The following is a 22,929-nucleotide window of genomic DNA, read 5'->3' on the forward strand; positions in this document are numbered from 1 at the left end:
TTCTGAAGTCAATTCTTTTATAGCCTCAAACGTCGTAAGTATGTAACCCTTGGTAGTAGCTACATATTTGCCGCGTTTAGGGTTGAAACTCTGGGACCGTGGAGTAGAGAGCGTATCCTCTATAATAGGTGCTGTCAAAGAGCCTTAAAAATTTCGTTGTATCAATACCTAAATCTTTTTATAGGAATTCCGGGAGCAGTACTGCATCAACAACAAGCAACTGGATCTGCTGGAACTGGAAAAATCCAAGAAGGACAGATTTCTTGGATGCCTCTCCCAGTACCACATCGAGAGCCCCTGTTCAAGAGCAAATCGGTAAGTTGGCATTGTATAACTTTTTATGTTACGTCAATGTGGAGAAGACCATAAGGGGAGTCCGTCTACAAGCTCTTTCGTTTTTTTTTCAAATACCAAATCTGAGGCCTAAAAAAATTCAGCCTATAATAGGTTAAAAAGAAACTAGTGTTACTTCATTTATAAATCAAACGTACCTATTAAGGACGGAACCACCGCCCCAAACTTTAATTATTATGCCAACTCCAGGAATAGCGCAAACAATTGTAATTGACTTTAAATGGGTAATTATACAAGTCAAACCAGAAAGTTTCAACCTTAAAAAAAATTATCTATTGAAAAAATCAGCCGCATTTCAACATAATGTTTTTCTAAAAGTATAATTTCAGCTTCTAAAAATAATATCCAAGAAGAAAACTAATTATAAATGTATTTTCCCAACCCCTGATTGAAAGAAAACCTTCAAAAGGTCAACGTCTGGCTTAAACACAAGCATTGGATTAAATAATATATGTATTTGTTATGTACAGTCGGCGTCAAAGATATGTTTACACTTTTGCACCTTACTCCTCTGTGATAAGGCGAAAAATTTAAACATATCTCTGACGTCGACTGTACAGACAGTATCTACAGGGTGGCTAAAAAACCGGGCAAGTGCGAGTCGGACTCGCGCACGAAGGGTTCCGTACCATAATGCAAAAAAAAAACAAAAAAAAAACGGTCACCCATCCAAGTACTGACCACTCCCGACGTTGCTTAACTTTGGTCAAACATCACGTTTTTTGTATGGGAGCCCCATTTAAATCTTTATTTTATTCTGTTTTTAGTATTTGTTGTTATAGCGGCAACAGAAATACATCATCTGTGAAAATTTCAACTGTCTAGCTATCACGGTTCGTGAGATACAGCCTGGTGACAGACGGACGGACGGACGGACGGACGGATGGACGGACGGACGGACGGACGGACGGACGGATGGACGGACGGACGGACGGACGGACGGACGGACGGACGGACAGACGGACGGACGGACAGCGAAGTCTTAGTAATAGGGTCCCGTTTTACCCTTTGGGTACGGAACCCTAAAAATAACTGCATTCCCGTTGCGTTGCAGGGAGGTTTTGGGATTAGCCTGAGCAACTTTTACTACGGGGCCAACCCCGAACTCGCGAAAAAAATATTTTGCTGTTTCTTACATTTTGGCTGGTCCATTTTCTATAGGAGGGCAAATTTATTTCGTGTATATGTCCGCGGCCAATCGTATTCGTCAGGTGACAAGTAAAAGTCACTAATTACTAAAAAAAATATAAACAAAAATTGACCTTCTTTTAGTACTAATATGGTTCACTATGACTATGAACTTGTGGTGGTACTTAGTGACTTTTGCTTGTCACCCGACGAATTTATATATTAGCGAATGAAACAACGCTCCAAAAGAGTCTGCCATCCGGGAATTATTTTCCAAATATATCTCTACAGTTCGCGTCCTAAAGTATCTGTCACAGTCTAAATTGTTTTTCATACAGGGACTTATATCATTTTGTTAGGCTATCAGAGAATGGCTGTGTTAAGTACTTTTGATGCCGAGTGTAGGTACAAGCATTTAGGTATAAATTACCATAGTGCAATCGTGGTCTTTGATTATGACGCGAACCCACTTTTAAATGTGTAATTTTTATCAAGAAAAAACAAACAAACATAGAGGTATAGTCCGTAGATTCGTAACTGAGCCCGGCGGCTAATCCTATTGTCTATTGTTAAGTAAAACCGCACGTGCTGCTTACCTGCAAAAAAAGGTCATACTCATTCTATTTGGCACCTGAGCGCGGGCTAGTCCAACGCTCAATAAACCAGTGTAGGTGCGCTCTCCGATAACGCGCCTTTGTTACGCATCTCTCTTTACTTTCTTACGCATCATCTGTAGTGTTCGACTCGCCGGCACTCAGTAACCGAATTACGCAGGTTTTTATGCAGGTGGTTGTGGCACGTGGCACGAGCGGTTTTACTTAACAATAGACAATTTATTAGGGTTAGCTCGGGCTCAGTTACAAAACTACGGACTATAAATCATCTTACCGTACACCATCCGTATGATAGTGCCGGACACTCTACAAACTGAGCACCATTTTCCTCAATAACGTCACACATAAACTGGCAAGGTAAAAGATTTATCACATAAACTTTTATGCTACTTTGCGAAAATGCTTTCCAAGTGTATTTACTACTTGCCTAATCTCTTGGGCCGACGTTGATTAGCCAGTTTTATGAAAGTCTTGGGAAAGTGAAGCGGCAATAACATGTACTTATTTCACGTAAGTACTTTGAAAGTTCTCGTAATATGCGTTGGTTATATGCTTTGATTTTTTGTGTAAGCTGCCTGCAATATTTTTTAGCCATGTTGTTGTTATAATATCAAATTCGAAATAGTTTTGTTAAAAATATATCTTGTATGGCATGAATTTAATTAATAGAGGTACCTAAACCCTTGTACCTATGCCCAGGTGAGAAGTGGCACAGAATCAATACACTGGACATAAAATAGCTGAAATGTGACTGCGTACTGCGAAAAAAAACGTCAAACGCCTAGCAACGGAACAACACGCTCTTTATCGAATTTAATTTTAAATAAGTTTCCTAGCCCCCTTTTCATCAGTTTTTTTTATCTCAACCAATCTACATGGGTTTATAGTCGACATACCGTTTGCGAATTTTCTTTGTGGAGACCGCAGCCCGAGTAAATGGGCCCTAAGCTCTGGCGGCCGGCTTGACAGACGTTACGTCAATCTAAGAAGATATGAAATCATAACAGAAAATGTTTACAAGGAATATGTACTCCAAAAATCAATATATGTGGTCATGAGAATACTACAACTACAATAATTTCACATAAAAGTGTAAAAATAAGTGCATGTGTGCAAGTGACTGAAGTTCTTGTCCGCAGAATTCGACTTAGTGACTTAGTGATTGTTTATGCATGTTTTTATATTCATTTTAGTTTCTATTATAATATATTCATAAGTTTTTGGATTACGAAGGCAATGGATAGAGATACCTGGAAGGATATGGAGGAGGCCTTTACTCGTAGAGAGGTCCTTAAATAAACATTTAAATAAATAATTATGTATGATATACAAATTAAATTAAGTATGTATAATATATCAATTAATAATTTTCTAATTCAAAAATAATAATAATAAAAAAAAAAATTTGAAATGTTATATGTTATATGTAAAGTATGCATGAAATGAAATTTTAATGTATTTAAGAAATGAGACTGGAAATTATGTTTGTTTATTAGGGAATAAAGAGGCTATATTATTATTATTTGTATCTCCTTTTTTGGAATCACGGGCCTGTAAATCCCGGTCTTTTGATAGGCTTGCGTGGGGATATAGATCCAACACGTAGAGGCCCTTTGGAGAGCTTTAAGTTTATGTAGAACGCCTGCTGGAACCCGTTCACAGGTGCAACAATAGACACCCATGAACCGGTCTCAGCAGGCATTGGGAGTATTGTAGAAAAAGAGAACAGTATACCGGTCTATGGATTGAAGTTTAGGTGGACTATGAGACTGGGCTATTGTAAAGAGGTCCGGACACCTGCCATAACAATGTTAACACCGTCATCGAGGCAGGCGGTGACTTGCCGCTGACTAGATGGGCCCCTGAAACTGCCGTCGTAAAGACGACCAGGAGCAACATCGGTGTGAGCGGCTCAGGGGTGTCGAGAAGTGTGCGCCGCTTTCTACCCAGTGGCTGTTACCAGCCACTGTGCCAACTCGCGTCTTATGCATCTTTCACTTCCACCCCTGGAGCATATAGCTCTAACGACTCCTCTCTGGACGGCCAATGAAGGCAAGCCAGAGCTGAGAGTCCTGCGGGTCCCCTTGGGGTTCCACTCCGACCGACGAAGACACGCCGGAGACGGAGACCCTGACCGACTCTCGGGAGCACTCGGGTCCGTGGGGTCGTTACTCCCCAACAGCTCGCCACAAGCTGCCCTGCGGGTTTATTATTATTATTATTATATTCATAAGTTTTTATTTTCTTTACGATAAGTTTTCTATGTCGCTTCAACCAAGCGCAAATAATGCCGTCCCCAACACGTCATCCCTGGAATCCACTGAAACACAATGCCCGCTCTGTCCTGACGTCCGCTTTTTCAAAGGGCAACGTGGTCTCAATATTCACATCGGTCGTGTCCACGGCAACACGCCGCCCGTTGATTCTAGTGTAGTCTCTAACCCTACAAGCTCACCTCTTAATAATCATCCGCCAATATCAGAAACTTTAAGCAAACTCAAACAATCAATTCCAGTCATTAAAAGAATCCCACGAGGCGCCCGAATTTCAGTGGCCCAGAAACTTGCAGATGATTTGAGAGCCACGGTGAATCAGAATTCTAAGGAAAGCTGGGAAAACCTACTTACCTTCCCCTACAGAGTTCTCTACGCCAAACAAGCTGCGCAACGAGGTGTTTCCCTAACGTCTCGGATCAAGCAAAACTGTTCCAATCCCCATGATATCTCAGAGTTGTCAAGATCCGCCTTTAAGCACAATTATTCACTTGCGCGAAACGTAGAAAATAAAATAGGGGAAGGTAACATTAAAGGAGCTGCTCACCTTCTTTTCTCTAGCGACGCTATAGCCCCTGATACATCTGATACCTTGAATGCCCTACTAAGTAAGCACCCTAACCCGGATGACAATCTCTTGCTACCAGATCCTCCCGGCCCAACAGATCCCTGCCTTCAGGTAACACCCGATGAGGTTTTTAGGTCTATTTGCGCCTTCCCAAACGGTTCAGCTGGGGGTCTAGACGGTCTAACACCACAACACCTTAAAGACCTGCTTTGCCACTCCAGCGGTGAAGCAGGTGATACCCTTCTTAAAGATTTAACCGTTTTAGTGAACTTCATGCTACAGGGTAAGGTTAACACGGAAGTTACCAACATCTTGTACGGAGCCAACTTATGCGCTTTGATTAAAAAGGACGGCGGGATCAGGCCTATTGCAGTTGGCACCACCTATCGCCGTTTAGCAGCCAAATCATGCTGCAAGGCGTTTTCAGATAAACTGAGTGCTTACTTTCAGCCGGTTCAATTAGGCTTCGGTTCCAGGTGCGGGTGCGAGGCAGCGGTACACGCATTACGTTCTTTTGTTACCAAGAAAGAAGGCGAGGTTGTATTGAAAGTTGACGTACGAAACGCATTCAACTCTGTCGACCGAGGCGCCTTACTTACCCAAGTCAAAGAGAAGACCCCTGAGCTGTATAATTTTGTTTGGCAATGCTACGGCACAAACTCTAAATTACTTTTTAAAAATAACCTTTTATATTCATCAGTGGGCTGTCAGCAAGGCGGGTTTGGGCCCTGCACTTTTCAGCCTTGCCATACACCCTATCCTGGAAAGCCTAAATTCTAAATTTAATGCTTGGTACCTCGACGATGGTACCCTGGGAGGCACCGTCGACGAGGTATTTGATGATATGCGAATTCTCATAGAAAAGTTTTCTAAAATTGGCCTGTGTTTAAATTTTTCGAAGTGCGAAGTATTTTTTTCCGACAGATGCATGCATAAAGATGAAGCGCTTTCAAAATTCAGCACCTTAGCTCCTGGCATCAAAGTTTTGGATGAAAGTTCACTTTACCTCCTAGGTTCACCGATCCTGGACGAAGCCTTCCCGAATTACATTAATAATCAGCTTCAAAATTTTAAAAACTATTCGGACCGTTTGCTCACTATTAACCCTCACATGGCCTACACCATAATTAAATTTTGTTTGTTTGTCCCCAAATTTACTTATGTCCTGCGTTGTAGTCATTTTTGGAAATATCCCAACCTTTTGGAAATATTAGACCAAGAAATAAAACTTACAGTATCGTCCATTTTTAACATTACCTTTGACAACTCTCAGTGGTCCCAAGCCTCCCTGCCCATTAGGCACGGTGGTATTGGGATACGACAAACTTCTGCTGTCGCTCTTCCTGCTTTTCTTTCATCAGCGCATAACATTGAAAAACTGTTCCGAAAAATCCTAAAAACTGACCCCCTTATAAATTTGGACGTCCCTTTCCTGCCGGAGGCTATCGACAACTGGAAAACGGCCTGCCCTAACGCGGACTTGCCCATCACTCGCCATTCGCAACACCAATGGGACGAGCCGCTCTGTCTGCTGGTACGGAATAATCTGTACGAAACGTCAACCAGCACCACAGAGCGCGCTCGTCTCCTTGCTGCGACGAAATGGGAATCAGGCTCATGGTTGCAGGCCCTGCCATCAAAGAACCTGGGCACACTTCTCTCTACGAACACCTTCAGGATTTCTTTGTGTTTGCGCTTGGGGGTGGCTTGTGTGGCTCCTCATCTGTGCCAGTGCGGTGCAAACGTGACGCGTTTTGGTGTCCACGGTCTATCTTGTGCGAGAAGTGTCGGCCGTCTTTCACGACACGCGAGCCTAAACCACATCCTCCGCCGAGCTCTTGTCACGGCTGGGGTGCCGGCGGTTCTGGAACCGTCTGGTTTGGCCCGTGATGACGGGAAAAGACCGGACGGCATGACCCTCGTTCCCTGGAAGATGGGACGGCCTTTGGTTTGGGATGCCACATGCGTGGACACCCTTGCGCAGTCCCATCTTCCAGGAACATCTAACAGAGCCGGTGCGGCCGCCAACGCGGCTGAACACCTCAAGCGGCGCAAATATGCAGCCATTGATTCTGGCTGCATGTTTGAGCCGTTTGGGGTGGAAACCCTAGGGCCGTGGGGCTCTGGCGCCCACGGCATATTCGCCGAGCTGGCGAAGCGCATCGTGGAGGCGACGGGTGACAAGAGGGCTGGCTCATACCTTGCGCAACGCATTGGTATTGTCGTCCAGCGCGGCAATGCCGCCAGCCTTCTTGGCACCCTGCCCCAAGGCACTGAACTGGAGCCAGTTTTTTATTTATAGGTTATTTTAGTTTAGTAGTTATTTTAATTGTAGCTTTATATAGTTTTAATTTTAGTTTATAACTGTTTTTATTTTGTTTATATTACATGTATTTCCCTTATAAATAAATAAATTAAACTGCGTACTGTGAAATATAAAACTGCACAACAGTTTTTATTTCTAGTTCTACATTCTTAAAGAATATTTTGGAAAGGTCGCAATCTTTGAAGTTTCTGTAATGCATACTTTAAAGTTAACCTAATTCTGCAAGAGCTTAACTGGGGTCCACTCGATTACCCACTCCCAAGATTTGACGCAAGCTTCGTAATTACGAAAGCAAGTGTCATTTATAGGCATGGTTTTGTGTGTTATAGAAATTATTGGATTAGAAGTTTTGTACACTATTTATACCCAGATTTTCAACACGAGATCACGAAACACAACTACGAGTATGGTAGTACATAATCCGTGTAATCCTCAATAATTCAGGCCCATTAGGGCAGCCTAATGAAGAGAGAGGTCACGTTATTAATGATTTCAGCTGACCCTCCATTCTGAAAGGCCATTGTAACACATAACAATCCTGCGGTGTAGGAATCCCTTAATGATAGACAGTCTCGGCATCGTAAGCCCTTTAAGATCATTGTGATGTGAATCCATATAGTTCAAGTACGGATTGGGTTTATTGGGAAGTAAGGGTTTTGATCGGCGATTTCATGGATCAAGAATTAGGTAGGCGTGAAAAGGACTTGGAACTGATATTTGAAATAGTTTGTATTTCAAATATAAACTATTTCAAATATCAGTTCCAGAAATACACATGGCACCAACTTAGAGCATTTAATAACCGGTATCGCCTTTAAGAGCTTACCCCTCTGCCGAAAACCTTGCATAATTGTACAAACTTTTGTATGGACTGACATTTATCTGACATGGTTTACGTTACGTATAAATCATGTACAAATAGCCATACATTTGACGTGCCCCTCCCTCGCAAAAATCGGCAGACTGTTTTGTACAGAAAATGACAACCAAGGCGTTTCCAGTTACTAAATGGTCTAAGGGCACCATTTATAATGAAACTAAACCACACATTCTGTAAAATATGTATTTTGCATCAGTTTTTTAATACTGGCAACATTTTACCATAAACAAGAGTCGTACGGCGCGATTTTGGAAATGAATTAGAGATGCACTAGATATGAAATAGTAAAGATATGTGACGTTCTATGGCAAAAGGTACCATTGCCCCGGCTGAATATTGGAGCGCCGTTAATAATAGCGTAAGCGCCAGCTGCAATAAGGTACCTTTTGCCGTGGAACGTCACATATCTTTACTATTTCATATCTAGTGCATCTCTAATTCATTTCCCGAATCGCGCCGATAGAGGTCCTTAAGGTTGACATTTTATAAATTTTGGTCTGAGTAATGGCGCCATAGTTTGACATTTCATAAATTTTGATCTTAGTACTGTAATGCCTCCAGTCACAACTGGAGAAACATAATTTTAATTTGTTAATTATGTTGAAAGCAAGCAGTACTTTAAACATGTCGAAAACATAAAAGCCGAATAGGAAATTCAACATTTAACTTGCGAAGCGATATAGAAATGTTACAGCTATTAAGCACTGTAACATTGCAACACATAAATAAAACTCTAAATATACCTACTCTTCATGATTGGTACCGTTACTTTATTACAAAAAGGAATTATTTCACTTTAACAAAAAGCACTCGATTGGATACGTTCAATATTTAATTTCACAAAAGATTAAAACTTTTGATTGAATTTACGAAAGCGCTGAATGGTTTCGGTGATGTTATAAGCTCTTTAAAGTAATATTGATCCAATTTTATACCCGGAAGATGCTGCTGCTCTGAAACACAAAAGAAGAAAAGGGAAAGAAATTATAAGAGAATATTTAATGTCGAATATCAAAAGCTGGTCTCGAGGTACTTAATTTTAATAACAATTTGAGTTTAAATATTAATTATAACATAATTTCTCATTTAAGGCTGCATTCATTTTTCGTACTAGCGCATACGAGAGCGGATACAGTTAGTTCAAAAAGGTCGACTTTTAGTCTTCGCTGGATAATTTACTTTTTATAACCTTAGGGCTGATTTAGACGGCGCGTGAAATCGCATGCGATTTTATTTACATTGCGGACTGTTGGTTAGGTTCGTCCAATTCAACCGACCGATCAAAAACCGCAACGTAATGAAACTCGCATACGAGTTGTTGCATCGTCTAAATGAGCCCTTATTCCAATATCAATCAATTTTGAATCAAATAGGCACTGTCGCAATCTACGTAAGTTTAGGCGGCCGAAGGATAAAGAAGAAAACTATAACATTGCTAGTCTTTAACATTTTTTTAAGGAATCTTGTCATATCTATACGTTCTGTTATTGAAGCTTGTAATAAAGACCGACAGTATTGCATACAATTTCGCAGCCATCTTTGAACCAGTAGGAAGTTTGTTAACATGGGTTTAACTACAGCCAACTTCGCAACACTTCACCACTTCGCTCAACTAGTAGGTACTAGTTTAGCTAATTTGGCGGAGTAACAATATACCCCAAAGCTCGTTGTCTACTTTAATCACCAAACTTTTATGAATACCTAAAAGATAAAAACCGTAAAACCACGTAACTATAGTCCAAAAGCTCAAAAACAACTGTAACCGTTCAAATTTGACTCGAATATTTTCGTGTAGGTGGGACTATTATTTTTATTTGAATATAGTAGTTCTATGATTATCTTTTTTTTAATAAAAGGAAGGAAATACTCACGAAAAACAAACAGAACATTGGTATTGGTATTTATACGTTTTAAATAATTACGTCTTGAAATTGTGGAGCATAATTGTAGTAGGTACTGGATATAATAGTTGTGTCATTTTACGGAGCAAAATTTATTACTTTCTAGCAAAAAAATATTTTGACAAAGGTTAACAAATCTCGACACATCGTAACTTTTACAGCATTTTTCGTGCAGCGGAGAGGTGTTAACGGAATTGGTATAGATAATACACCAATATAAATAAATATATTGGTATAGATTGGTATATAGTTGCACCACCCACAATTTCTCTGCTTTGCCTTAAGGTTGACTGGTAGAGAATGCATTTTGGCATTAAGTCCGCCTTTTGTACGATAAGTTTTCTTTTGTGCAATAAAGTTTAGATAAATAAATAAATAAATAGTTCCAACTGAAATGGTAAATTAAGGTTAATATTAACGTAATTCATTAGCATTATGAATCATTAGGGTTGAAATTGTTTATACCGATTCCGTTAACACCACTCCGTTGCACCAATAATGCTGTAAAAGTTACGATGTCCGCTAATCTCTGTAATTTTTGACGCTTGAAAGTTTAACCAGGGTGGCGCACGCGCGCCACCTATCTCTCAACATTTCTTCATTTTCCAAAAGTATAATATATATTATTTATAACCGTGAAAATCATCCTGTTATTTTTTTATAGCCATTCACCTATTATGAGGTGCCTAGGTGCCTCATAAATTTGAATTATAAAGGTAAATCGTGAAGTGCATCAGAATCTTACCGACTGAAAATTAAACAACCGGTAATTGTTTTAAATAAATGGGTGTTAAAATAAATGGTTGTTGTCGGAAAAAAAAACAATCATTCATTAAACTGCGACATCAATGGTAGGTATCAATTCTGATAGAGTGTTGACCTACATTTTTTAAAATAACCACTTTTTTAGTCGGGACCTGTGAAATTTGAACGCTGAACTGCGCTATTAAAATAAATTGTATTTGATTTGGAATTTAGTTACGAGTACTAACGGTTACAAATCTAATATTTATTTTGATAGCGCGGTTCAGCGTTCAAACTTCACTGGTCCCGACAAAATTTAAAATAGTGACTGTAGCTATTTGTACAATTTAAAATATTTATGATGCGAACATATGGTCTTTTGTCAAATAATTTACCGAAAATTTAATCCAAAACCTTCGCATGCTTTTTTTACCAACTAAGCTGGTTATAGTCACTACGAGTAGTAACACGTTGTCTTGCTGTGAATCAAATTAAAGCTGAGGCAATTCATTATTTGACACTTGCGTGCCCATATTAAATTTAGTAGCACACTAACTTAGGCAATCAAGCTAATAATTGTCCAAGCGTACGGGTGCTTCTCTTATTCAGCACAAAGGATCCGCATAAAACTCCGAGGTCGGCCCCCGGAGTAATTTACGATTGTTTTCATTAGAACCGAATTAGAAAACTCCCGACTTTTGCCATGGATCCGGTTCTTAACTAAATAGATTTCCAAAATAAATGGAGACCTCTTAGAAAGGTAAAGGTAACAAATTGAGCATTTTATTATACTTTGCACCCTTGTAATCGTATTACGTCTTAAGTGAGGTGAACGGACGGTACTCGAATTTTATTTGAGCATTTGCTTGAGTTACTTTTGACCTACCCAATCGCTATATATATGAGAAATGTACATATCAGCAATAGGCCTCCGGAGACCCAGAAGAGGCCCTAATGCTTGCCTTAAGAAGTAGAACCCATATTGAATGTGTTGGGATCAGTATAAAGATAAGGGATTAAATATTTATAAGGGTGAAAATAGTATGACCGTTATGTTATGTAGGTATCTAAGCAATATTCTATATTCTATTCTATATATATGTATTAGAAAATTGAGCATTAAGTAATTATGTTTCTTTATGAAAAGGTAATAAAGTAGGTAAGGTACCTACTATTTATTTAAAAATTATATAAGATATACCGGGTATAGCCTGTAATATGAGCAAAAAATTTAACTGTAGACTGTACTCCTCATACTGACCAACATTTGTTCAACGACTTTTAAAAAAATAACTTGTGGTTTGATTTTTAATACACTTTAAAGTTTATTCTAAGACGCAACGTCAATCACAATGATATCGCATCGCGATGGCGTCCATTGAAGATAATATTTATTTTGTATGAAAAATAGGGAGTCTAAATACTTCATAATTTTTAAAAGTTGTTGAACAAAAGTGTCACCGTTTGAGGAGTACAATCTGTGTTTTAATTATTTGCTCGTATTACGGCACACCCGGTACTTATGTATCATTTAATATTTAGTAGTTGCATTTCGGAAATAAATAAAACGGGCTGACCGACTCATCATAAAAGGCCCAGGTTTAGAAGATCAGGTGATATTCGTTTTCATAAAGTCTTGGTTAGGATATCCAGTGGACCCTGACTTTCTTTACGAAATATCCAGGGTAACTCATACCAAATTTAATATTTCTTATAATGTTGTACATACATGATTAAATATCAAAATAAGAAATAACAACTTTAATAAATAAACGCACAAAATGTAGCGATGTACCTAATGCCTTTAAATATCTAAAACAAGACACAGAAGAACATTTATATTACCAAAAGCTGAAATTCAACTTCAGCGGAACTCGATTGGAAATTTATGTCCCAAATTGCTACCGTGATACCGCAATGTCTGTTAATATCCCATCTAAAATCACTTCCACACAGATATACCGCTCCCCGACTCGTTGGCCCCAAGTTTTAACTAAGTAGCATCAACTCTTGAGACCCCGAACACTTTGCCGTGAAGCCCCTTAACGGTACTTACATGACGTTAATAATGTATTATGTACGGTTTATTCAGTATGCCCACTCCAGTTAGTTTGGTTGTATAATATGATTAAATTATAAAGTCTAAACATGAAACAATACGTATAACTAGGATTGTTTTAAATAAACATAGAACAATAAACTATGAATAAGCTTAAAAATAAGAATACAAAGTAGGTATATAAAGGCCCTATGGGCCGATGGGCAGTGTGCCCAGAATGCTGGCCGCATGCATTGCCACGTTGAATGGCAATGCTAATGCGTTGAGTCAATTTCCAACGACAGCAGCACTACCATTCATTTTACTATGGAAATTGACAATAACACCGACGCGTTCGTACCTACTAGTAGTGCAGCTGCGGTCAGAAATGGAATTTTACCCTTATCAGATTTTCAAATCGATGAGGTTCATTAAATTAATAAACACGTGGCTAATGGTGCTATTCATAAACGTCTGTCAATTTAACAATCCGTTGATAATTATTGATCCATATCTGTTATTTTACAATTGTGTTAAAAAGAGACAAATTTTACGAAAGTTTGCTAAGTTTTGTGAGGGGGTTAGTAACTAGTTACCGCGATTTTGAGTTCCATAATTTCGATCTTTGTTAGGAAGCTATATACATAGGTAGGTAGCATGGCCTACGTAACAATTATGGGGCTAATATTGTCCACGTCTACAATGAAGCACGGCTATTATGCTTACACATCTCTATTATAATATGTTCTACTTGCTCTTGATATTCCATTATGCAATGTCCAATTATCTTAATACATACAATATAATCCACATTGTCTTGCTATTAATAACTACTCAACTAACGCTGCGATTGTTAAATTAATCGGTATCTAGTTATATTGTGTCACTGTTAATAAATTAATATCTTTAATTGAACAAAATTGATATCTATATTAAAATATGTAATTCATAAATTGTGTTGTCATATAAAAATGTATGGGTTGTAAAAAAATATTGTTTTTGTTTTGTTTCAGAGCATCATTTCTATCCGTATGCGTCCGTCGTCGAGTGCCCTCGGATGAGAATCTCAACACCGACTATGCACCCATACAGAGGTATCCCAGGTAAGAATGGTGACACGCCTTGGTGTAGGATCCAGAAGGGTCGCCACCCTCAATCAGAACTATGAACCTAGAATTGTAAATTCAGAAATTAGCTGCGTTGCCACCAAATTATGCAAATAGTTGAACGATGAGAATAAACAAAACTAAACTACTTATAAATACGTCTTGTATTTGTTTTGTACAATAAAATAAAATTCTACTTTAAATGAACCTTGTTTATTGTTAATTTACAAAAATATATAAGCATTACAGTCAATAAAAACGAAGTCGCTTATATACTAGGACAATCATTCATAATACATACATTATCATTAAGAATTCAATTATAATTACATAAAAAAAAAAGTTGTAGCAACTCCGCTTACGCATTATCACGCTAAGAACACAAATGGTGGAACGGTGGAAATGGTTTGCAAATAAAACAAAACATACTAACCTTTAATTAATAACCTCCTCCTTTTGATATTTGATACTTGAACCTTGACCTCCTCCTTTTGATATTTGAACGTCGGTTAAAAATTGACGCTGTGTTTCTGATCTATACATATCCTTATCCGTGCTGGGCCCTCGATAAAATAAAATTTACTACCGTGGAACTTTTTAAATAATCAGAATATATAGTAAAACCGTCCCTTTTGCTTGTCTGTCTGTAACTGGACCACCTCACGTTAGCAGAATATGTAAAGTAAGCACAAAAATTAAATGTGATGGATGTCGTAATTTACATGTCAAGAGGCCAAAGTAGCTCAAAATCTCTGCATGAGTATGAGTACCCTGTCGCTAGCAACTTTAGTCCTTCTGTTTCTTAAAGTTGTCAAACAGTTTTTCTGCATCAGTGCTTACCCCGATTGGCTAAGAGAATGCTACAAAAACTAGGTTACGATTTTAGTTTCCGATCAAAACTAGTGTTGCGATAAGGTTTTATGTACGCGTCTAATGGCTCCTCTACACGATGGCATTTATGCGTTAGAGGGAGCAAGTGATATTGCTATCTCATTCTACCGCATGGCTGTGTCCCTTGGAGTGGCCGGTGTTGGCCCATCGTGTAGAGGAACCATAACATTAGTAGCCTCCAGTTCCAATATTGTGGCAAATATTTGTTGAAGGTTCGGCCAACCCTCCCCCGCCCCACCGGAGCTTTGTGCCCACGACGCCGACCTGGAGTGCTCGTACTTTCGCCGCCGCCCAAGATCCGTGTGCAGCCAACCTGACCCCAAACGCTACACGTGGATGCCTGAGGATGAAGACTTCACCCGGATGGAGTGGCCACAGTGAGTTAAATTCAGATGTTCCATAAGTCAAGCTTGAAAGTATTAGCGGGTATAAAATTTGAACCCTCGTACTCTCTGATAACCAAGCTGCTATTGCTAAAAAATATACTCACTGACATCCGTCATAAGTATACACATTACACAATTTTATTTTTGTAACACACATACATAACAGCTTTAAGATACATAATTTTCATCTGATTAAGCCATGTAGATAAAAAAAAAAAAACTATCCATAATAAAAACAGAAGACTACAGACTAAACTAAAAGACATTCTTTTGAAAAAATATATTCTCATAACATTGACTTCTCAATCTCATTTCCGTGGAAGTTAACAATCGGCCTAAAATCTTTTGAGCAGAAACAATCCTTCGTTAAAATATCCCTGGCCTTTCATTTCCAGGCAAATACAAATAACTGGGAAGTGCTCCTACGTCACCTTGACAATTTGCATAACTGGGATATAAAGAAACGTTCGTTGACATGACAAACTCGCGCACTCGGAGCTCGCATAATTTCTCGAAGGCCTTTACGTTTGTCGAAAAAACCTTTAGATATTTGTAGCCGTTTTTATAAGGTTTTGTCGATGGGCTTACCAACTGTTAAGCTGAAGTTTGAAAGTGTTTTCTTAGTATACATTGATGAAAGTGTTTTTGTTTTTTGCCGGAGTAAAATCCGAGTCTACGGAATAAAATCATTTTGATTCTTATAAATCTGTACTCAAAATAAACCACGATAGGTCAGATAAACCACGAGGCGTCCTTACGAAATTCTAATCTGACTTATATCTGCTCTTTTGTAATGCGTAAAATTATTACCAATGTATACTTTATGATTTCGTTTCTAAGTCAACACGCGAACCGAATAAAGACTAAGTGCTAAACTATTTTATAACTAGAAAGTGTCGACCACCGCATTCCACGCTGTGGGGTCGGTCGACCGCGGTGTGACCTAGAATCTTCGTCCTACATCCGACCTAACTTAACGCTTCACACTGTATATCTCACCCTACACGCCCTACAATATTGTCTGAGGTTATATTTTAGCGAATAAGGCGTGCACGATCGTGTTTAATATCTGCACAGCCAATATAGCAACCAATTCAGATAAACATGCTTACGCTTAACGTGCCTAATAAAATGCACGCTTTTCTATTATAAAATGCGATAGAGTATTAAAATGTGGATATTAATTCGGGTTGTACGTTGATATAAAATTTTAAGTGTACGTTGGTATTGAGTTTATTTATATGAACCATATGAAAGCTTCATTATGATGGTTTGACCTAAAAGCTATCTAAAAATACTAAATTAAGATAGGTCATTTGAGATCAGCATTTCATGGTGCGGTTTAATGTTTTCTTAGTTCTTGACACGTTACTTAATTCGCGACATGTATGACGTATATATGCTGTAGTAGCACTGATGCTGTATTAAGCTGAGCAGATTCTTTTCAGTAGTACCATAGCTCGTTCGCCTCCGACTCAAAGATGCTGAGAGAGAATCGCGGACAGTGTTGCCAACTCTGATTTTGAAAAGATGCTAGACTAATGTCTAGATTATGCCAAAATTATGCCAAAGTTTTTTGAACAATGCTAAAAATATGCTAAAATGTTACTTGAAAATACACACTTAAAATAATATCGTGCCTAAAAATATTTTGTAAAAAACACCGTACTTTGTCAGTAGAAAAAGGCGCAAAATTCAAATTTTCTAAGGGACGATAACCCTTCGCGCCTACATTTTTTTAAAGTTGCTGCTTTTTAGGGTTCCGTACCCAAAGGATCGCTGTCCGTCCGTCCGTCCGTCTGTCACCAGGCTGTATCTCACGAACCGTGATAGCTAGACAGTTGAAATTTTCACAGATGATGTATTTCTATAACAACAAATACTAAAAACAGAATAAAATAAAGATTTAAATGGGGCTCCCATACAACAAACGTGATTTTTGACCAAAGTTAAGCAACGTCGGGAGTGGTCAGTACTTGGATGGGTGACTGTTTTTTTTTTCTTTTTTTTTGCATTATGGTACGGAACCCTTCGTGCGCGAGTCCGACTCGCACTTGCCCGGTTTTTTCTACTGACAAGATTTGTTTGACCAACTATAGTTGCCATTTTTAAAAAATGTATACAAATATAGTCCGTCGATGTCCAACCGCCCACAAAAGTCAAAATTCATATGAAAATATGAACCACATAAGGCGATGGCGCATATTGTTGTTGCCAAGTTGGTGAAAACTTGGCTTAGGACTAAATTATGCTAAAAATTATGCCAGATGCTAAATGGAAAATTTTGGTGCCAAAGCGAGTGAAAATATGCCAGATCTGGCATCAATTATGCCAAGTTGGCAACACTGATCGCGGAACTTCGTGATCGGCGCTGCAAATCAACGTCCTAAAATCGGCGCAGTAAACGCCTAACTGGACCCGGGTATGTCCTTAAACTACGTCCAAGCGTGGCGATTATGGCATTCACCCCCCAAAAAGGGGGAGGCCTATGTTCAGCAGTGGACGTCTTATGGCTGAGATGCTGAAACGCCTAACTGCCCGATTCGAACTTTAAGATTCGTCAATTAATAGAGCTAGAAACGATATGGATTGGATGTGCCACTGTCAAAAGTGACATCTTTGTTTGAAGAAACGTCACATTTGACACTGACATATCTAATCCATATCGTTTCTAGATCTACATATTAACTGATATGGATTGGATGCGCCACTGTCAAAAGTGACATCTTTGTTTGAAGAAACGTCACATTTGACACTGACATATCTAATCCATATCGTTTCTAGATCTACATATTAACTGATATGGATTGGATGCGCCACTGTCAAAAGTGACATCTTTGTTTGAAGAAACGTCACATTTGACACTGACATATCTAATCCATATCGTTTCTAGATCTACATATTAACTGATATGGATTGGATGCGCCACTGTCAAAAGTGACATCTTTGTTTGAAGAAACGTCACATTTGACACTGACATATCTAATCCATATCGTTTCTAGATCTGATGTATCTTAAAGTTGGAATCGGGATGTACGCGACTAAATGCTAAAATCATTTTTTGCAGACAATAAGTTAAATAGCATTTGATTTAACTATTTACGTATATTACAACTGTAACTCTACATCACCCGTGAAATATGGTTATCTAGCGGTGCGGGAATCTGCGTAGTTTGGAAGTTGGCCTCATCGGAAGTTGCTTAATTGTCCTTTGTGGGCACATATAAATTAAGCCGTTCCGGAAAGTTTCGGGTACAAATCTAAACATTTTACCACACCTACGTACTACCTATTTACAAAAATTTGGTGGTGGTGATCACTCGCATATTATATTAATACGCATATCGTCGGATGACAAGCAAAATTCACCAAGTACCACCACAAGTTCATAGCCATAGTGAACCATAATTAGTACTTAAAGACTGTAGATTTTTGTTTAATTTTTTTTTACGTAGTAATTAGTGACTTTTGCTTGTCACCTGACGATATTGTGTATCACCACTGTAATAGTTTTATTTCCTCCTGTTTATTTTATTGCCACTGGCAAAATAGTTACTTGCGTACTGATCTGTTTTTTTTTAACCCAGAAAAACCTGGTTACGATTAGTCCAGTTACGCTACGGTAAATTTACATTTGCTGAAAGCAGTAAGTACCAAAAATATTATAAACATTAGTTTTCAGAAACCTATACTTAAATTCATAACCTATGATTACTAACTTCGGCCTTGAACTGCTGCTTAAAATTATACGTTTTGTTACCTGTTTTATTTTAAGTCTTCTTCTTCTTCCTTATCCTATTTACTTGGGGTCGGCTCTCCTTATATGGCGTCGCCGGGAGCGTCTGTCCTGGGTCTTCTCTGGTGGTATTATTTTTTCTTTAAGGTTCTTTTTAGGGTTCCGTACCCAAAGGGTAAAACGGGACCCTATTACTAAGACTTCGCTGTCCGTCCGTCCGTCCGTCCGTCCGTCCGTCCGTCCGTCTGTCTGTCAACAGGCTGTATCTCACGAACCGTGATAGCTAGACAGTTGAAATTTTCACAGATGATGTATTTCTGTTGCCGCTATAACAACAAATACTAAAAACAGAATAAAATAAAGATTTAAGAGGGGCTGCCCGTGATTTTTGACCAAAGTTAAGCAACGTCGGGCGTGGTCAGTACTTGGATGGGTGACCGTTTTCTTTTTGCATTTTTTCCGTTTTTTTTTGCTTTATGGTACGGAACCCTTCGTGCGCGAGTCCGACTCGCACTTGCCCGGTTTGTTACAAGACCTATCCATGTTGTCTTGGGCCTCCCGCGACCCCTAGGCTTCTCACTCATCTCTAACACCTTTCTCGTGACCTATTTTTTTGGTTTTTTCTGGTTTTTACGTATTTATTAGCTACGAGTTAGCTAAAAGTTTCCTTTAGTAGTCTATAGGGGCATATCGACGAGCGACTCTCATCATTTAATTTTGTTGCTAAAAGTCTGGCTTCATTTAATTTAAACTCAAAGTTCATGCAATAAAAGCATTTAACCACTAACTCGCGGAATAAAAATTTCAATTGACATCCCAACCCTTGGAAGTTAATTACTTTTTGACATTTTAATGCACTCCTTTACCATTTCGTTTCACGACTGCTCCATTAACCATCCTATTTTGTTTTATGAAAAAAACAGGCACGACACCCGGTTACTGTCGAAAAAGGGACACTTACCTACTAATTGTAAAAAACATGCAAGTAAAAAATTGCAACCACTTCACTACATAAAATTGTAGGTAACTGTTTTTTTTTTAGAGATAGAGGTCTTTATTTTGCATCCAATGTACATATTTATATTACATACGAGTAAACTACATAGTATATGCAGGCACATGGACCCTGGTAGGGTATCGCAAAAATATTCGTAACAAATTATAAGTGTGATATTTCATAAGATTTCAAGAATAAATTATAATTATTTTATGTGAGTTATGTTAAACTTATGGCATTCAGTGGGTAGTGATTAGAAATCTGATTTGTGTTTACCCGAATATTTGTTAATTAATCTGTCGGTAGTCGCGAAAATGACCCTTCTCTCCTACCCGCCAATTCAAATGATGGAAAAGTATAAATGTAACTTACCATGGGATGGAAGGGGCATTCTCGCTCTGGTGCTTGAACCGGTAACATTGAGTAGGAAGGCTTACTGCTTGTTAAATTAAGAATGTCGAAAGTGTTTAAGTAAGAACTTAGAGTAAAATAAAGGTAATTGATTGTACGATGGACTTTGATTCATCACAAGCCAGAAGTGGTAATAAACTGCGCCCATAAAAGGACCAGAACGTGTGAGTACCTAGTATATCTACATATACATATTTTATATGCTCTGACGTCATGGTAGTAAGTTTTAAGTTGTGTAATGCTTATAATCTTAAAACCTGATTAAATAATATGCAGATACGCGATCACGGTCAAGTTGAAGTAAATTAAAAGAGTCATGTTACGATTAGTGTATACAGTGCAGTAGTATGCTATTTTTATTTTTGGGTAATATCAATGTCTAGCAAAGATGAATACAATGAATACGACTTGGATAAACATTTAATGAATCCGTTAACAATTAAAATACAAACATGTACTGTACGTGTACCATTAAAGGCAAGTACGTTTATTGTCATTAAAAAGGAGCAATGTTATTTAACTGAGAGAGGTTTTAAATTTTAGTATGCCCATATTGTGAAGACATGCAGAAGTTCTCGGTTGATATGCAGATTTATTTGAAATGCGTACTGTCGTTAAATGAAAGTGTTTACATATATTTACATCCTATGTTTGAGTTTCGAATACTGAACCTAATCCATTAAATAGTATGTTTAGTATGAGCTAAATTATCCAATAGCAAGTCATGCTTGATAAACTGCTCTGGTTAGTTTTGAAATGAATATATACATATATATTTTAACCAGATCATGTTACAGTTGCATATGTAGATAGGTAGAGGCGTAGCTATAGTCACTATGTAGATGGTGTACTATAGTCGGACCCTAATGTTTCTGGTTATCTATGTATGTATGCGGACTATGTTATTAAGTAAGATATCATGTAGGTGGTATCATGCTTATAACCGGGTCTAATGTTTAATTACCTATGTATGTGGGTAAAAGTGTAGTTAGCAAGTAGTTAGTCACCATGTAGGTGGTGTACTATAGTCAGACTCTAATGGTTCTAGTTGTCTATGATATCATGTAGGTGGTATCATATAACCGGGTCTAATGTTTACAGCCATGTAGGTGTGCTGTTTATGAGTGCGGCCATGTAGGTGAGCTGCTAAAGTATACAGCCATATAGGTGTGCAGTTTATGAGTGCGGCCATGTAGGTGTGCTGCTAGAGTATACAGCCATGTAGGTGTGCAGTTTATGAGTGCGGCCATGTAGGTGTGCTGCTAGAGTATACAGCCATGTAGGTGTGCTGTTTATGAGTGCGGCCATGTAGGTGTGCTGTTTATGAGTGCGGCCATGTAGGTGTGCTGCTAGAGTATACAGCCATGTAGGTGTGCTGTTTATGAGTGCGGCCATGTAGGTGTGCTGCTAGAGTATACAGCCATGTAGGTGTGCAGTTTATGAGTGCGGCCATGTAGGTGTGCTGCTAGAGTATACAGCCATGTAGGTGTGCTGTTTTTGAGTGCGGCCATGTAGGTGTGCTGCTAGAGTATACAGCCATGTAGGCGTTCTGTTTATGAGTGCGGCCATGTAGGTGTGCTGCTAGAGTATACAGCCATGTAGGTGTGCTGTTTATGAGTGCGGCCATGTAGGTGTGCTGCTAGAGTACACAGCCATGTAGGTGTGCTGTTTATGAGTGCGGCCATTTAGGTGTGCTGCTAGAGTATACAGCCATGTAGGTGTGCAGTTTATGAGTGCGGCCATGTAGGTGTGCTGCTAGAGTCTACGCCATGTAGTGGGCTGCTAGAGTCTACAGCCATGTAGGTGTGCTGTTGACTCGTATGAGTGTGGCCATGTAGTGTGCTACCAGAGAGTCCATAGATGTGTTATTTAGTACGAGTTTGCCGTTACAGTCGAGTGTAAGAGTCAGGATCTGAGGAGTTTAATACGAGCTTGAGATTAATACGAGTTTGAGATTAATACGAGTTTGAGATTAATACGAGTTTGAGATTAATACGAGTTTGAGATTAATACGAGTTTGAGATTAATACGAGTTTGAGATTAATACGAGTTTGAGATTAATACGAGTTTGAGATTAATACGAGTTTGAGATTAATACGAGTTTGAGATTAATACGAGTTTGAGATTAATACGAGTTTGAGATTAATACGAGTTTGAGATTAATACGAGTTTGAGATTAATACGAGTTTGAGATTAATTCGAGTTTGAGTTTAATACGAGTATATAGTACGAATTGTCTGAATGGTCTAGAGCTGATTATGAATGTGGCCATGTAATGCGCTGCTAGAGTCTACAGCCATGTAGGTGTGCTGTTTATGAGTGTAGCCATGTAGTGTGCTGCTAGAGTCTACAGCCGTGTAGGTGTGCTGTTTATGAGTGCGGCCATGTCGTGTGCTGCCAGGGAGTCCATAGATGCTGTATTTAGTACGGGTTTGCCGTTACAGTTGAAAGTCAGAGTTAGGATCTTAAAGAGTTTAAAGATCTTAAAAGAGTTTATTTTGAGTTTAAAGAGTTTATTTTGAGTTTAAAGAGTTTATTTTGAGTTTAAAGAGTTTATTTTGAGTTTAAAGAGTTTA

At 38.7% G+C, this 22,929-nt stretch overlaps 1 protein-coding gene across 1 annotated transcript in view; it reads left to right on the plus strand.

Annotated features, from left to right (window-relative positions):
* The window catches only part of LOC134672402 (serine-rich adhesin for platelets), a 346,211-nt gene that overhangs the window by 284,049 nt on the left and 39,233 nt on the right, over positions 1 to 22,929 (plus strand). The window contains exons 4-6 of the mRNA XM_063530285.1: positions 185 to 315; positions 13,840 to 13,929; positions 15,036 to 15,200. Of these exons, the coding sequence (XP_063386355.1) occupies positions 185 to 315; positions 13,840 to 13,929; positions 15,036 to 15,200 (386 nt within the window). The remainder of the gene's footprint in view (positions 1 to 184; positions 316 to 13,839; positions 13,930 to 15,035; positions 15,201 to 22,929) is intronic.

The sequence above is a fragment of the Cydia fagiglandana genome, chromosome 17, assembly GCF_963556715.1.
Source record: "Cydia fagiglandana chromosome 17, ilCydFagi1.1, whole genome shotgun sequence".
NCBI classification, from domain to species: Eukaryota; Metazoa; Arthropoda; class Insecta; order Lepidoptera; family Tortricidae; genus Cydia; species Cydia fagiglandana.